The following is a 16252-nucleotide window of genomic DNA, read 5'->3' as shown; positions in this document are numbered from 1 at the left end:
GCAGAAGGATACATATATTTTTTAAAATTTATTTTGGGTTATGATTGCTTTATTTCAGTTTCAAAGCTTTAGAAAAATACGGTTTTGACAGTAACTGAACACACTTGAGTATTACATACTGTTCTCAGCCACCTGCTAGTAATGAAATCCAGGTGAAAAATGAGACTCCTAGTTTTTTGGTCAGTATTTTTCCTTGTCCCACTTCTTTCAGGTGAGTTGATGTTTGGCTGCCCCTTGCCTGCTTCCAGGAGAAATCTCTCCTGAAGATGCAGAAGCTCAAAGTACCCGGGCAGCTGGTGGTAGTTGAGTTTTCAGGGCACAATGAACACATCTTGCAGTGTCTCCTGATGTACTAACCAAGAGGACTGGATTTATTTTATTTTTTTTAAGTAATTACTTGAATAAATATCTCCTTTCCAAACTTGCAGGCCCCCTGGCAAGGATCTGAAACCAGTACGCAATTGAATATAAACCCTTGTGCAGCCTAACAGCCTGTACCCGCAGCAGAAGTAAACTGACTTAACCTGCCGGTAATTACCCACAAACACCATCCCTTCCATTCCTCCCTAATTGCTGGAGCTTTCTGGGAGCACTGGCTTAGGCAGCATGCCCTGGGGGCAGCAGTCTTTAAAACTGTCTTTAAAAAAAATACAAAAAGCAAAAAAAACCAACAACCAAAACCACTAAGGATCTTAAAATCCTTTAAAGCTTTAGTAACTTGTGTCTTGTAGCTGAGCCAGGAGATGTAAGCACAAGCCTTGTTCTGGATGCGAGGGAAGCAAGGGCAGCGGGATGAGCTGGGTAGAGAAGTGAAACGAGCTGGCCAAGGAGACTGGCTCCTCGCAGAGCCCTTGGGGGGAGCGGAGGGTGCTGCCGAGGCAAGTGGGACCCCTGCAGACAGCAGGTGGGGTTTTAGGGGTGGGAAACGTTCGGCATTGCCTGCTGATCTCAGGTCATTTGCTAAGGGGGTAAAACTGGCACTGGCAATGAGACCTGCTCCTTTGGGATGGCGCTTTTCCCTTTTTCATGAGATTTCCATGAAGAAAACTTTGGTGCCCTTTGCTTTTTCCGAAGGAAATCTCTAGAGATCCAGGAGTCCAAAGGTCTTTTGGCCGTAACCCCCATCCTTACTGGTGCCAGGCTAGCCATCCCAGCATCCAGTCCCGGCTCCTGGAGCACATGGGGATAGCAGCTCACTCCCTCCTGCAGCTATTCCCAGAGGCTCCAGAGCAATGAGGCTCACTCACCAGTACAAACCAGTACAAACCATTGTTTCTAATGTGTTTATGCTGCTGAAGCCACATCTGTCTGCCTGCAGTGCAGATACCCTGACGGAGCAAGGGGCTGAGCGTTTGCAGCTCTTGGTAGCCCAGGAGGTGCAGCAGTGCCGAGGACCACCTTGGGGGTTACCTTCCCTCTGTGGTTCCAAACGATGCAGCTACGGAGGAATTCCCTTCTCCACCCCACAGGTGGTCTGGGCTTCCTTCTTCCACACCAGGCCAGGTGCCCGTGGGTTTTCCCACCAGAGGCTGTTAGAGGGGAGGTGTGGGGTGGCCAGCCGTGGTGTCAATCCAGCTCCCAGATCTTCAGACAGGAGCGGAGCACGTAAGGAAAGGAAACACTTAGTGGTGCATGTCTTATCTGCTCCAGGTGCCCCAGGGGCTCCCTGCAGAGAGTCCCTGCCTGGTCTCTGCTGCTTCCCCTTTGTCCTCGAGTCTGGGCTGGCCAAAACCACCAGGCTGGTGAAGTACCAAAAGCCAACAGTTGGACCCAGCCGACCTTGCTGTTTGCTCTAAGGGGACTTATCTTAAGCAATTGGCCCTGCCTTCCTGTTCAGCCGCCTTGCAGCACACTGTTAAACTCAAGCAACAGACTTGTACAGTCAGCATCTTGATAACTAGGGCACTGTCGATCCCTAAATAATTACTGAGCGTTACATGTTTCCTATGATTGGTGTTTCTGGGAACAGGGTGTTTGGGTTCAGCTCCTGGGTTCCTCTCTCAAGGAGATTTTGCCTTTCCTTTGCCACCCTTTTTCTGGGGACTATTGCAATGAGCCTAGCTGCAACGCTGCTGCGTGCCCCGGTAAACCCCTGTGAATTAGCCAGCAGGGAGGAACCCTCCTGCAGCTGTATTTCCTGGAGGAATGAGCACTACTGAGCAAAAATGGGGACAAAAGGTGAGACCTCAGGTGCTCTTGGATGAGGCTTGTGGGATGAAAGGATTTGAGATGCCAAAGCTGCTTTGGCATTGCCTGGTATCACCCGTTTCTGGCACACAGCATGGGAGGGGACAAGCCTTTGGCAGCTTGGAGGTGTCAGGTCATCTTCTGCCAGGCTGCTGTCAATGAGGGGAGATGCTGCTGACAGCCTGAGCCGGCTGCTACGTGGGCAGGAGCATTGCAAACAGGCCAGGAAAAGTGCTGAGGCTGCAGGTAACGTGCCGGCTGCCTTTCCTCGGCCGGGGTGGGCTGACCCCGGGCTGTGGAGCAGATGGGGGATTGTGTGCTGCTCCGTCTTGCCAAGTGAGTGCACTGCCCGGCTCTGCAACCACCTGGCTGTGCTTGGCCCCTCCTGCCCCTGCTCTGCACACCAGGGCCACCGTGCTGGCCAGCCCTGCCAGCTCCGGGGCAAATGTCCTTCTGGCATAGCCCTCGGCGTCTTCTGATGGGATATTTTTATATGAAATATTTGGCAGCACCTCCAGCCTGTCTCTCCAGCTGGACCACTGCCTGATGCACACCCACAGCTCTGGGGTCCCCAGGTCCACCTCAACGTGTCCCACTTGTGTCCAGCACTTTCTGGGGGCAGGAAGGGGAGAACAGAGGTAGCCCCACCTCTGCTTTGCCTACACCATGTTGCCTTCCCTGCTGCAAAACAAGAGACGTGTTCAGGCTGATGTGTTCAGCCAGAGCATACACAGAGCTCGTGGCCTCAGGTAGCTGCAGCCCCAGTGCTGGCTGGGGACCAGGCAGCATCTTGGCCCGTGTAAGGCAGCTCTGGGCTTTCTGCGGGGTGTCACAGGGCCAAAGGAGCGGGATGAGGGGGACAGGGGCTGAAACAGCATCTCTGGCCCCAAGGAGAGCGTGGGGCGGGGTTCCCCACAGAGCAGGCACCACCTGGACCTCGGAGGAGATGCAATTAAACCCCCAAATTGTTCCTTTCAAATGATACAAGAAGCAGACACCTCAGGGTGGCCAGAGCCGCCCAGACCCCACGCCCTCAGGGCAGAGCCGGGCTTGCAAAACACCCTTAAAATAGCACAGGGTGTCTGCAGGCTGTGAAGCGCCTGGAAGGGGACAAGGACAAGGAGCAGCCGACCTGGGGAGCATTTGAAACTTGCTGTGTCCTCTCTCCCCGCAGAGGCCAGTGTGGCTGTGAGAACGCTGTGGTGTGTGGGGATGGCTGTGCCACCGGCGCTGCCCAGGCGCGCTGACATGTTGCTGCATTGGCAGGAGCTCAGGACCGGAGCCGGAGGAGGCTGTTGCCAGGCAAAACCCGAGTTGTTTGTGCAGCGACTCCTGTTTGCTGGACTTTGCCATGTGCAGGCTGTCAAGCAGCACCAGATTGTTATCAGCACTGCTGTCTGGGGCTGCCCGTGGTTGTGGGGTGGGATTTCCCTCCCCCCCCTTCTTTCTCCTTTTGTTGGGTTTGGTGTTTATTGTTCAAATGGACAGGAGCTGGCACGGGGCTGTAGGGGGATGGCAGGGGAAACTGCTGCTCGGTAGCTCAAGGGGCTCTGCTGCGCTGGGTTAGTGAAACAGCTCCATAGGGGGACCCACGGGGAGCGGCAGGAGGAGGGATACAGCGATTCCTTATGGCCACACAGAGCCATGGGACAGGCTCCATGCACAAGGCAAGGGCAGCTCAGTGATTTTGGAGAAATACCACAGCCCCTGAACGTGCACAGGCTCCTTACGTGCCTTTTCCACGCAGTTTCTTTTCCCTTTGGCCCCAGAGGACGTTTCCCGTGACTCCCTGTGTCAAAGGGTCCTGCAAGTGCCACAGCAGGGCCGTGCGGAGGGCCCTGTCCTTACCCTCGGAGCAGAGGGGGACAAGCACAGGGGTGTGAGACCCTGCCATGACGCTCCCATCAGCCAGCACTGTCTGGGGGTGCCCGGCCATGGCTGGGGGGCCCAGGCTGCTGCAGGGCTCAGCCCGCTCACAGGCCCCGGGGGAGCTCAGGCCGCTGCAGGCCCGGACCCAGCCGGCCTCACCCCCACCCCGTCCCAGCAACCCATCGTGAACTACACCTCCCAGCACCCCCCGCGCCGCCGCTCCCTATTGGCTGCCGTCGCGCGTTGGTCACGCCTCCGCGTTGCCACTGGCCGAGGCGGGCTGGAGGGGCGTGGCTGTCTCGGTCCCGCCCTCCCGCCGCCGCTGTGTGGGGAGCGGGCGGGCCCCGGGAGCGCTGTGGGGGCCGGGGGTGCCCGGGGCCCTCTGTCCCGCCCGGGGCCCCCTGTCCCGCCCGGGGCCGCCCCGGGGCCGTGCCAGCCGCCTCGCCCCCGCGCTGCCATGCTGGTGGCTGGCTCGCCGTGCCGCCCCGCGGGGCTGGAGGAGCAGCGGGGCTGCGGGGCCCGGCGGGGCGGCGAGGTAAGGGCTGGGCTCGGTGCGGGCCTGCCCGAGCGGCTCCCCATTGACATCGCTCTCCCCCCCCCACCCCGGGACGGGCGGGGTGCTGCCGCCGAGGCGTCCCGTGGGGCGAGGGCTGGCGGTGTTCCCCCTCCCGGAGCCGCTGTCCCCGTCCCCCCGCCTGTGAGACCCCCCCTCCTCCCGGGCCGCTGTCCCCGTCCCCCAGCCCGGGGCCCCCTCCCGGGGCCGGCTGCGGGAGGACAGGGGCAGGGGCACGGACACGTCGGGCCGACCCTCGTGTTCATCTGCTTTGCAACGAGCCTGACAAGAAGGGTGCTGAGGAGCGGGAGCAGGCTGGGGTGCTGGGAGCCCACCCAGGGCTCCCTGGGGATGGGGTGACCCTGGCCTGGCAGGGGGACATTGGGGTGGCTGGCCAGGGAATTCTCGGGGTGGCCTGAGCCCCACAGGAGCTGCAGGGGGTGTGAGAGCTGGGCAAAGGCCCTGCCTGCAGGCGTGGGCCTGGGGGGAAACTGAGGCGGGGGGGGGGGCAATAGGACATGCCTGCTGGGACAGGTGCTGGGGGCTGGCAGGAGGCTGGGGGCTGTGTCCAGTTGTAGAGCTTGTGCTGCTGTTCCCGGGCTGGGCATGGGATCCCTCTGATGTTCCCATTAACCCAGAGGTCTGAGAACCATCTGGCATCGCCCAGAGCTTTTGCTTTTGGAGTCCAATGTGCAACATTGGAATCCTAAGGTGTCCATGGAGCTTTGCAGGCCCTCCCTGTCCCTCCCGGCTAATCGGACCTGTCTCCAGCTTCAGTCCACCTACAAAGTCCTGAAAAGTTGTGGATTGCTTCTATTTGTGAGACTTATTTTTCCCTCTGAAAAAAAAAACCAACAACCAGGTGCAGTTTTTCCTCTACTTCCTGCATTCCCCTTCCCTCAGGTTTCCCCAGGGACAGCAGGATTGCTCTGCAGCTCGGGGCTTTGCTTGTGGAGAGTTGGTGGCTCCCCAAACAACCGTGCCACCTCTGAGTGGCTGCAGAGATCCTGACATGGGCTGGAAGCTGGAAACCCTGGGACAGTGGGTGGGAAGGACCCCAGACAGCAGTGCCGGTGCTTGTCCTGACACGAGCTGAAGCCTGAAATCAGTGCTTTGGAGCAGGCTGGGGGGAGGCCAGCTGTGGCTGGGATGCCTTAGACCTTCGCCACCGATGTCTAGCAGGTACTGCTGAAACTCTGTAGGCTGGGACCTTTGCACCCGTCATGGAAGTGCCTCAGTTTTGTTTCTGCGTGCTGTGGCAGTGGGGTGTGCACTGCTGCAGGGCTATCTGTTCTCTGCAGCAGCAGCAACTCTGCCCTTCTCCATAGAACCTCTTTGGGTTTTCAGGATGAGGATTTGGGGATCCCGTTGCTCTCTTCCTGGAGCGTGGCTGCAGCCGGGTTTGCTTGCCGGGAGCAGGTCTGGCTGGGGCTGCTGCAGGGACAGCTTGTGCCAAGGGGGTTGCACTCACACATCGGCTCCGTGCGTCAGTGGGGCCAAGCTCTGGCGCTGCTCTTGCCCCCCAGTACAGCCCAGGGACAACATGCTGCCTGGTTTTTGGCAGGAACACAGGTTACGAGGGGCAAACCCTCTCAGCTGGGTGGCTGCAATGGTGTTTGTTTAACCTTGCCTTATCAGGAATGATTTTTCAACACCTGACTAAGCACTAGCACCAGTGGGGGGGGGGTGGGGGGGTGGTGTCGCTGCTCAGCACACCCATCTTCCTGCTCATGGGGGATTAACTCCTTCCCCTGGTGTCTCTGTTGGGATCCTCCACCTGCCCTGTGCCATCTGGAGCCTGGGAGCAGGTTACGTGGGTGGCATGGGTCAGAGCATCACCTCTGTGCCTCAGTTTCGCCATGAGCAGAAGCAGGAGGTGATACCCTACCCAGCAACGGTGCAGCAAGGGTTAACCGCAGCGCCCGTGAGGATTGCTTAATGCAGCAAAACATAAGGAGCCTCTGCGTAGGGATGATTAAAATGCACCTTCAAAGGTCACCCTGAGCTGTCATGGAAAAGCAGTGGGGCGGGCTGAGCTCCCCAGCTCCTTGCTGCCTTCGGGGTTGGAAGTCCTGCTGCCTGTGTCTCGTGGATTTGCCTTGCCGACGTCTCTCCGTTGCTGTCCTCTCCCAGGGAGCCTCTTGGAGCACCAAAGAAGCTCTTTCTCCCCAAACTGTGAGTCAGCGCAGAGCCAGCTCAGCACCCAGCGCAGCGATGGCATGAGCCTGCTCCTGCCCTCACCCCCATCTCGCTTCCGTGGTGACTCGGCCCTGGGGCATCCCTTGCGCTCAGCGGTCAGAGCCGTTGGATGCGGGCACTGCTCGCTTTGCCGGGGTGGCTGCAGTTTGGTGCCAGCCAGAGCCCACGGTGTGCCGTGCCCCGCTGCCTGACGCTTGGGGAAGGACATGGCTGTGCTGACAGCTGCTGTGTGGTCACCTCGTGCCACCCCACACCCCTTCCTTGCTTGGGGGAGTGCCAGGCTGCTCCCGCCATCTCAGCAGTGATTTGGAGGCAGCAGGGAGGCAAGACACGTGCCATCACCTAGGCTGTGCCCGGCTCCAGCTCTTGGGTATCTCTCCCGGTGAAGCCAGGTGACAGCCCTGGGGCTTGTCCCTTCACAGGGATGTGGAAAAGACCCCTGGAGAAGCGGTTCCCTGCCCTGTTGCTCCACGGCTGCAAAGCGGGACGTGCCCTCCTGCTGCTGCCATCCTGTGACATGTCCCATCTCCCACAGGTGAATCCTGGCAGTGGGACACTCGCTGCCACCTTGCCACAGGAGGCTGGGAGTGTCACGCCGGGTGCTGAGTGTGGGGGCAGAGCAGGTTTGGGGCCAGAGCTTCCCTTTGAGCTTCCCTGTTGTAAACGGGCTGGAAGGTGCATGTCCCATGGTGCCGTCAGTTTTGGAAGGCTTCTTGATTTTGGAAAATGTTGCTGTTCCCGGCATTGATGCTGTGGGTTTCCCTCACCTCCCCCAGCTGTGGGGTGGGGGTGTTGGGTGGCTGTGCCCTGCCCACCACAGGGGTCTTCCACAGCCGTGGATGGAGGGGGGTGATGTGGGGAGAAGCGGGGTGCTGGGAGCTGCTGTGGTGCAGCGTGGCTGATGGCACGGGGCGAGCATCTACCTGGCTGTGTGCCGTGCGAGGGAGGAGCGCAATAAAATGCGGATCATGCCTTTGCCCACCCAGGACAGCCAGAGCTGCAGGTCCTGTGGGAGCAGCAGCCTTGCAGGCTCTCCAGTGCAGCTCCTGCAGCCAGCTCACCTGGTAACTGGGTGCTGTGGGAGCAAGGCTGCCCGCTCGTGATGGGTTTGCAGGCAGCATCCCGCTCTCCCGGCTGCAGCTGAGCTGTTTTATTTTGGGTCCTGGGGGCTGGCAGGGGGCCAGGCCTGCCTGCTGGCTTTGCCTGGGCTGGCAATGCCTTCGCCCGTGGCTACTGGGACGGGGTGCCCGGCTCTGTGTCCCCAGCAGTGCAGGCAGCGGGGGTGGGGGGGGGGTGGGGGGGGTGGGGGTGGGGGGGGGGGGGCGTTGCCTGCACTGTGTGTGTCTCCTTGCCACATCTCTCCCTGCACCCGGAGCAAAGCAGGGTGCAGGTCTCCGCTGGCTGAGGCATCCCTCTGGGGTGGGCTGTGGGAGCTTTGTGTCCGACACCATGGGCACTGCTGCTGCTCCCTCCGGGTCTCCATGGCACCACTGCTCCCCGCTGGGTTTGCACAGGGGTTGTGTGCCATGGGATGGAGCAGTGTGGTTGTGGGCACCCAAGGGGGCTGAGACCCTGCCTGCTCCCTGGGCAGGCAGATCTACATCCCGGGCTCATATCCTGCCTGCAAGGTTGGTGCTGGGCTCCCATTCAAAAGTCCCAGCACAGGTGACCGAGCGCAGACGATGCTGGGGGACAGGTCCCAGCCTCACGGTGCCACCGTGGCTCCTGCTTGTAGTGGGACCTGAGGGATTTCTGCAGGGAATGGGAAGAGGAGGCTGGTGCTTCCCTGCCTGGAGCTGGGGCCTGAGCACCTCCTCCGTAGTGGGTGCCGCCACCGGCACCTGTATCAGCAGCGTGGGTTGGAGGAAGCGATGCTGCCGGCGTTCATCTGCGGAATGCCCTTTCTGCTACTGCTGCCCTGTCTCGGTCGTGGTTTTGTGCAAGCACCGTGTTCCTCCTGGTTTTGGGGGGACCCTGCACCAGCCCCCCCTTCCCCCTCGCCTCCTTCCCATGGCTGGGAGCACTTGAACCTTTTTCCACCCTCTCTTCTCCCAGCAGCACACCAGTGCTCTCTGTAGGTGTTTTGGGGGGATTATTTTAGCTCTAGGGGCTGGGTGCTGCATCCCCCGTCTGTGGTTGGCATCTGTGGGTGCTGTTGTGATGCAGGCAGAGAAATTTCCCCTGCACCACTGAAAACTTGCGAGCTGGTGGGATGCTGCGGTGCAAAAATGGGACAAGGACGGGGAGTGGGGGGGGATTCAGGCTCTGCTGCATCCCTGTGTTTCAGCTCGGGGGCTGGCTGAGGGGTCCCCATGGGCACTGAGCCACCCCTGCAGTGGGGGGACTCGGAGGGTCCTGGTCTTGTGCTCTGAACTGGGGGTCCCGCTTGTGGCACCCCCATCACTGAACCCTGGTTGGGTGCAGCCAGCCCCCCTCCGCCCCGCTTCCCCCAGCAGAGAGGAGAAAAATACCTGCTTGGAGAAAATAGAGCGTGGAAACTGCTTTTCCCTGGAGAGCTGGGGGGCAGCTGCAGCATGGGGGGGTCAGAAAGGAGCTGAACCCTGTGCCTGGAGTGCAGAGAGCACCCTGTAACCGGGTGGCTGGTTTCCGTTTTAACCGTGTTAACGGATCTGGGGAGAGGGGTAAAAAAACCCAACTTGGCGGAGATGTTTATCGGAATTTGTGCCGGGGGGGGGCAGTTAGCGGGAACCCCAGGCACCACAGTATTTCTGCTGCTGACTGCAAACCACAGCTCCCAGGACCTGCCACTGTCCTGTGGGCCCCCCGGGCTCTGGTTTTCCCGTGGAGGTGGTAAACCAAGACTCGGGCACCGGGGGTGTCACCGCTCTCCCGGCCGGCGATGCCGCAGCTCGGGTGCTCTGGCATAGTCCCGGCGTGTCACACCTCCCGGGGTGCAGAGCAACACCCCTGCCTGATTTCATCAGGTGCTGCCCAGCCTGACGCAAGAGCGCGGGGGCGATGGGCGCGTGGCCCCGTGGCCCATGCGGGGTGGCTGCCTGAGTCACCCCTTCCGGTGCCACCGCGCTCGTCCCGCCGCCGCCGGCTGCTTGTCCTGGGGATGCTCGGCGGCTCCCAGCTGCCCTGGTGCTGGGCTAAAGCCATTGCTCTTTCTTTCCTAGGACAGAGGGGTCGAGGTCCACCAGCAGCTGGGGAAGGGGCCCAGCACCTTCATCCCCCTGGGAGAGGTAAGAGCGGTGAGGGTGGTCTTAGGTCTGTGCATCCCTCCCTGCTGGGGGGCTCCTCCACCCCTCCCTGCCCTGGGTGGGGGGGCCAGGGCACTGTTAAGGAAAGATTCCCACCCCCCGACCCCAACTGTTAGTGCCTAGCTGGGGTGGGATGCTGGGGAGGGGGGGTGAATGGGGAGGAGGGGTGGGATGGGGATGGGTCACCCAGCCTGGGGTATCCCTGTGGCAGTGGGGGGGGGGGGGGGGGGGGACGACTAGTTTTGGAGGAATGGGGGAGCAGTTCTGTTGTTTCACCTTGGTGTTTTCCTACCCCAAGTCCCTGCCCCGCTTGTGCCTCAGTTTCCCCACTCATCCAAACACTTCTGCCTTTCCCCTGTGCTGCAGAGGCAGCCCCCGTCCTGCCCCCCTGAAAACTGCACCCCGAAATCCCCGGGGGCTCCCTGTGCTGGGGCACCCTCAGTCCTATCTCAGCACCCACTGCTGGTGTCCCAGATGGTTCCCCCTTCGGCAGAGATAGCACCGTGGTTTCGTCACCGCGGCGGGGGTGGAGAGGCTGGGAGGGGGGAGCTGAGCCCCGTCTCCTCCCCGCTGCACACCAGTGCCCAAATAAACAACCCAACCCACGGGCCGAGCAAGCTGGGCTGTGCGGGCTCTGGCATGGAGACCCCCAATCACCCCCTGCCCCCCCGGAGTGGGGAGACGGGCAGTGGGGGCTGCCGGCGCTGTCCGTACCGGGCGGCGGGTGGGAGGCTGGGTGCCTTCAACTGGGTGAGCATCTGATGCTGTGGGTTGGGTGCTCCTGGATGCCTGAGTCCTGCTGGCCACTGGAGCTTAATGCAAGGCGGGGAGGTCTCCCTTCTAGGTTAGGGGGGCTGTTGGGAAGAGTGGGGGGCTGCGGCACACAGCCCTTCACCACCCTCCTCTCCCCATCCTGGCAGATCCCACAGGAAGGCGCAGAGAGCAGCCTGCGCCAGCTCCTCATCGAGGCCTTCGTCTCGGCGGGCAGGGTGGACAACATCACCATGGTCATGGGGCTGCACCCCCAGTATCTCAGCAGCTTCTGGAAGACCCAGTACCTCCTCCTGCGCATGGACGGGCCCCTGCCCTACCACAAGCGCCACTACATCGCCATCATGGTGAGGATGGGGGTCCCTGGGGGTGTGGGGTCCCTGGGGGTGACGTGGGGTCCTGGCACCGCTGCTGGGTTTTTGCCTGGAGGCGGGAAGGTTTGGGACCCCACAGATGGGCCCTCTCTGACCTGTGGTCCCGGAGGCTTGGAAGCCCCTTTGGGGTTGGTCCCGCGGTGCCCACCTGGGGTAGCCCAGCACCCCTCCGCTCCAGGGCCCCTGGGGACTGGCATTGGCAGGGGGCTGTGCAGATGTCCCTGGCTTATCCCCAGGGAAAACCCTCCAAGAGTGATGTGTGTGTGGGGGGTGGCTCCCTGCCTTGGCTTCTCCAAGGGCTTGTAGCAGGGTTGGGGTCCCCTGGGCAGCGCTGGGGGCTGACTGCCCAGCTTTCCCCACAGGCAGCAGCCCGGCACCAGTGCTCCTACCTGGTGGGTTTGCACATGGGGGAGTTCCTGCAGGCAGGGGGCAACCCAGCGTGGCTGCAGGGGCTGCACTGTGCCCCCCAAAAACTCAGGAACCTCAACGAGATCAACAAACTGCTGGCCCACAGGCCCTGGCTCGTCACCAAGGAGCACATCGAGGTGAGATGATGCTGCCGCACTACAAAACACGCTGGGTTTGGGTGCTTGACCCCAGGGGCCGCATCCCTGCTTGCACAACCCTCCCAAGTTGAACCCTTTTAGAGCTGGGGGAGTCTGAGCTGGAGGGCAGGGTCTGTGTTGCTCCCAACAGACGGGAAGGGGAGACATGTCCCCCATGACTGGGGACTGTCCTGCTGACGGCGGCTGGTCTATGGGGAGAGGCACATCCCAAACACCCTCCTGTCTCCCTGCCCTTGGCTTACCCCAGCTCTGGGGTGTGGTGGGGGGTACGGCACAGCGAGCTGGGGGGCTGGGGGATCTCTCCAACCCCTCTGCCTTGCAGGCTCTGCTGAAGACGGGGGAGCACAGCTGGTCGCTGGCGGAGCTGGTGCAGGCCCTGGTGCTCCTCACCCACTACCACTCGCTCGCTTCCTTTGTCTTTGGCTGCGGCATCAACCCCGAGGAGGACCAGGATGGGGGGCACAGCTGCCAGCCCCCCTCACCCCACAGCGACAGTAGCCCAGCCTCCGACGACAGCCTGGGGAGCTCTGGGGTAAAGGGGGAGCTTTGCCTTGTGGGGGTGTGGGTGGAAAGAGAAGGCGTGGTGGGGTGCTGGACTGCTTATGGTGCTTCCCCTGGGAGTCACCCCAGGGCCTTTTATTGGGAACAGCGGATGCTTTAGGGCTGTGCAGTAACATCCTCTGTGCGGTAGCATCCTCCACAGGGCTTCCCCTTCCTCCTGGTCCCAGGGACGAGTCGTGGGAGCAGATGGGACCTGAGCAGGACAAATCCAGAGGCAAATGCTCTTTAGAGCAGCCCTGGGGCTGTTCCAAGTGACAGCAGAGCTGAGAGTGGCTCTGTGCTGCTGGAGGCTTGCAACCCCTCTGCAGCCGTTTGCAGCCTGGGGCAGGGTTGACTCTGTCCTCTGCTTTGCCAGGGCAAAGATGCCATGCAGGAGGTGGAAGTGCTGATGGAGAGGATGAAGCTGCTGCAGGAAAGCCAGCTGGAGGAGGAGGGTGTCACGCAGGAGGAGATGGCGACGCGCTTCGAACAGGAGAAGACTGAGAGTTTGCTGGTCGCTCCCTCGGGTGAGGAGGTGCAGGGATGCAGCTGGCTGGGGACGGGGTCCCTTTGGGCCTGGGAAATCCCAGGGAAGGGGGGAAGGAGCCAGCATCTTCCCAGGGAAAAGCAGGACTAGGCCCTCAGCTGCAGGGCTGGCTCTGTCTGGGGTCACACCACATCACTCACGGCCACTGCGGTGGTGCCTTGTAGATATTGTGGATCACTCCCTGCAGTCCAACGTCCTCTGCTTCGTGGAGGACCCCGAGTTCGGCTACAAAGACTTCACGCGGAGAGGCGAGCAGGCACCCCCCACTTTCCGTGCGCAGGTGGGTGTTGGCAGTCCCACACCAGCAAGAGGGGAAGGGGTGGCAGGGTGCTGGGTGGCAGGTCCTGCTTGTCTTGGTGAGGGGACAGCGGCGCGGTTCCTGGGGCCATGGACAGCGTGGGTGCAGAGGGTGAGGGCCTGGAACCAGGCTGGAGCTGTCTGAGCCATGCACCGAGATGGTAATAGCTGGGGGGGGGGGTGTGTGTGTGTCAATGTGTGTGGGAGACCCCAGCTTGTGTCCCTGGCTTTGAAGGGACCCCACATTTCCCCATCAAGCCCCTATCCCAGCAGGATTTCTCCGGCAGGATTACACCTGGGAGGACCACGGCTACTCGCTGATCAACCGCCTCTACCCTGACGTGGGGCAACTCCTGGATGAGAAGTTTCAAGTCGTCTACAACCTGACGTACAACACCATCGCCATGCACTGTGGCGTGGACACGTCCATGCTGCGCCGGGCCATCTGGAACTACGTCCACTGCGTCTTCGGGATCCGGTAGGTCCCTGAGCCACGGCTGGAGCCTGGTCTCTGCCTTGGTGGAGCCCATGAGCAGGTCCAGCCTGGGAGCCTGCAACTTGGTCTTGGTGAGGCTGTTACTGCTGCTTAGACTAAGGCAAAGTGATGCTGTTGGGGGGCTCGGCTTAGGTCCAGGAAGACCCCAGGGTGTGCGAATGGGCAGGGGTTCTGCCTGGAGTAACGTGCCCTCCTCTCTCCCCCAGCTACGACGACTACGACTATGGAGAGGTGAACCAGCTCCTGGAGCGCAGCTTGAAGATCTACATCAAGACGGTGGCTTGCTACCCTGAGAAAACCACCAAGCGGATGTACACACAGTTCTGGAGACACTTCAAGCACTCGGAAAAGGTGCTGCCCCATCCCTTCCCCTCCTGGCAGGGTACGGCGGGGTGCTGAGCCCCCCATGCCCTGACCACCCCGCTCTCCCTGTGTAGGTGCACATCAACCTGCTCTTGCTGGAGGCTCGGATGCAGGCAGCTCTGCTCTACGCCCTGAGAGCTGTCACCCGCTACATGACCTGACCGGCCTCTGCTCCCTTCTCCTCCTCCTGCCCCAGGTTTGGGGGAGAGGCCAGGGGGGAGCTGATACCCTAAAGAGTTTGCTGGAATATTGTCTTCCCCGCTTAAGGGGCCTGGAGCTGTGAAAGGAAAGGGGGGGCTTTCTTGCCCCTCATCCCAGGAGAGGGGACCCCCAAGAAGCCCTGGGTGCCAGGAAGAGCCTGGCCTGCTGTCCTGGGGCTCAGAGAGCTGGGGGTGCTCGACTGCTCCATGCCTTTCTCGGAGTGAGCCTGAAAGAAGCCAGACTGGGGTGCTGTGGGTGCTGCTTTCACCGTGCGGTGCTGGTGTTACACCTCTGTGCCACCTCCCGGCACCAAGGCTGCCACCGTGCAGGATGCTTTTCGTGCCAGAGATCACGAGAGGGTATCGTATCGTGGGCTTCGCCCCTGCTTCTTGGGGTCTTGTCATGCTGGAAGACAGGCAGCTGCTGGCGGGGATGCTGCCCTGGCACCCCCTCCCCCCCGCTGCAGCTCGCACCCAAGGATGGCACCACAGGAGTGGTGGGAAGGACCTGGCCACCCCGTTGCCCAGCCGGACAGCCCCCCGTGCCACCCGCTTCCGAGCTGAGTCCCCCCGTGTTGTGGAGCCGCAGCCTCTTCCCCAGCCATGCAGACCCCCGCTCCTCCCTGCCCGGCCTGGGTGTTTCCACTGCCTTCAGCGTCCGCTGTGACACGGGGTCCCCTCCGTGGCTGGGGGTGTGCGCAGCCCCTCACTGCTCCTCCCTGTGGACCCTGGCACGGCCAGACCCCAGCCCAGCCCTTGGATGGGGGCTGGCAGGGCTGCAGGGGGGGGTTAAGCTTTGCCTGCCCAAGCCCCCTGCAACTGGGGATGTGAAGTGCCTCTTAAGCTGGGTCCCAGGGCAGGAGCAGGGTGTGTAGTGCCTGCCGTGTGTTTTACACTTTTTTGCGTCATTTTCCAGCCACTGGCACATCTCTGCTGCCTCAGCCTTCGGCGTGAGGCGGGGGGAGCTGTGCTGGGGCATGGGGCTGCCTGCGCCTGCCCATCCTGGGGTGGGATGGGGGGTGGCCATAGCTTTACCCAGATGTGCCCGAGCATTTCCCAGCGGTGCGGGTCGCCGGGGAGGTGCCTGTTTGGGAGGGCCCCGGCTCCTGGCTCTGCTGGAGCAGGGGTCAGGGTCCGGCAGCATCACCTGCTGCTCAGCCACTCTTGGTTTGTAGCTCCAATTAAGTTATTTCTGTATTTTTTTGGGTGTATTTAATCCTGACTGGGCATGGAAATGCCACTGTGGCTTTGCTACAGATTTTGTTTTGAAAAAATAAAATTGTTCTTTTTTTTTTTTTTCTTCTTCTTCTTCTTTTTTTTTCTTTTTTTTCTTTTTCCTAACGCCTCTGCAGGACAGCGCTGCCAAGCAAGTGTGCGTGCGATGCAGTTTCCCTTTCCCTTTGCTCAGCGCTAGATCCTGCATAGTGCAGTACGGGGTGGGGGTGTCCCACTGCTCTGGGGGTGGCTGGGAGCAGCCCTGGGTTGTCCAGGAGGGCACGTGGGGGGCCCATGCACTCCCCATTTGCCTGAAGCGGGTGGGCTGGGCTCCAGTGCACCCTCCTTGCAGGGACCATTGCCAGCCCATCCTGGGTGCAGCACCCTCCCAGAGAGCTGGGATTTGGGGCGCCAACACTCATCCCAGTGTGGGTGTCCCACGGGATGCTCCGGTCCTGCTGCTGGGATGGAGCTGAGTGGGCTATAGTGGAGCTGGGGGGGTGGAGCAGCACTGGGGGCATCTCAGCCCCGTGATGTGGAGCTCAGCACTTATCAGGGTGCAGGCAGGAGCCCCTGGCAGCTGCCGATAAGATCCCCGAGGAGGGGACAGCCCGTCCCTTTGCTCCAGCCCCACGCCGGCAGGGCGAGGTGCATCCCTGTGCCCGAGGAGCTGGATCCTGGCTCTGAGGCTGTCTGGACCCTCCAGCCCCTGCAGATGGGTGGGATGGACCCACCGTGCTGCCCCCCCGGAGTGGGGATGGGGGGCTGGATGGGGCTGGGGCACCACCGGCACGGTGAGGGTTTGCTGGGGGTTTGTAGGGCAGAGCCTCTGCGCTGCGCTCCTGGGGCAG

At 61.4% G+C, this 16252-nt stretch overlaps 1 protein-coding gene across 3 annotated transcripts; it reads left to right on the top strand.

Moving 5' to 3' along the window:
• The first annotated feature begins 4474 nt into the window (after nucleotides 1-4474).
• On the top strand, nucleotides 4475-15483 carry SESN2 (sestrin 2). Of its 3 annotated transcripts, none has more exons than XM_027788026.2 (10): nucleotides 4475-4591; nucleotides 9949-10014; nucleotides 10953-11150; nucleotides 11540-11722; nucleotides 12066-12275; nucleotides 12660-12810; nucleotides 12995-13110; nucleotides 13415-13605; nucleotides 13830-13974; nucleotides 14061-15483. In XM_027788026.2, exons 1-10 carry the CDS (start codon nucleotides 4514-4516, stop codon nucleotides 14145-14147), a joined length of 1425 nt encoding a protein of 474 aa, XP_027643827.1. In that variant the 5' UTR covers nucleotides 4475-4513; the 3' UTR covers nucleotides 14148-15483. The 3 variants fall into 3 exon arrangements, with proteins under 3 accessions (XP_027643827.1, XP_027643825.2, XP_013155333.1); XM_027788024.2 differs by lacking the exon at nucleotides 4475-4591 and adding an exon at nucleotides 6383-6784; XM_013299879.3 differs by lacking the exons at nucleotides 4475-4591; nucleotides 9949-10014 and adding an exon at nucleotides 10605-10782.
• The last annotated feature ends 769 nt before the right edge of the window (nucleotides 15484-16252 follow it).

Source organism: Falco peregrinus, chromosome 3 (assembly GCF_023634155.1).
Source record: "Falco peregrinus isolate bFalPer1 chromosome 3, bFalPer1.pri, whole genome shotgun sequence".
Lineage (NCBI taxonomy): Eukaryota > Metazoa > Chordata > Aves > Falconiformes > Falconidae > Falco > Falco peregrinus.
Note: the sequence above shows the minus strand (reverse complement) of the source record. Positions and strands in the feature narration are given on the sequence as shown.

What these genes read in the sequence shown, in the direction of transcription:
- SESN2 (XM_027788024.2), top strand. Translation starts at nt 6,620, where the DNA reads ATGGAAAAGCAGTGGGGCGGGCTGAGCTCCCCAGCTCCTTGCTGCCTT. An exon ending in CCTTCATCCCCCTGGGAGAG is followed by an intron (nt 10,015 to 10,952) that starts GTAAGAGCGGTG and finishes CCATCCTGGCAG; the next exon opens with ATCCCACAGGAAGGCGCAGA. An exon ending in TTTGCTGGTCGCTCCCTCGG is followed by an intron (nt 12,811 to 12,994) that starts GTGAGGAGGTGC and finishes GGTGCCTTGTAG; the next exon opens with ATATTGTGGATCACTCCCTG.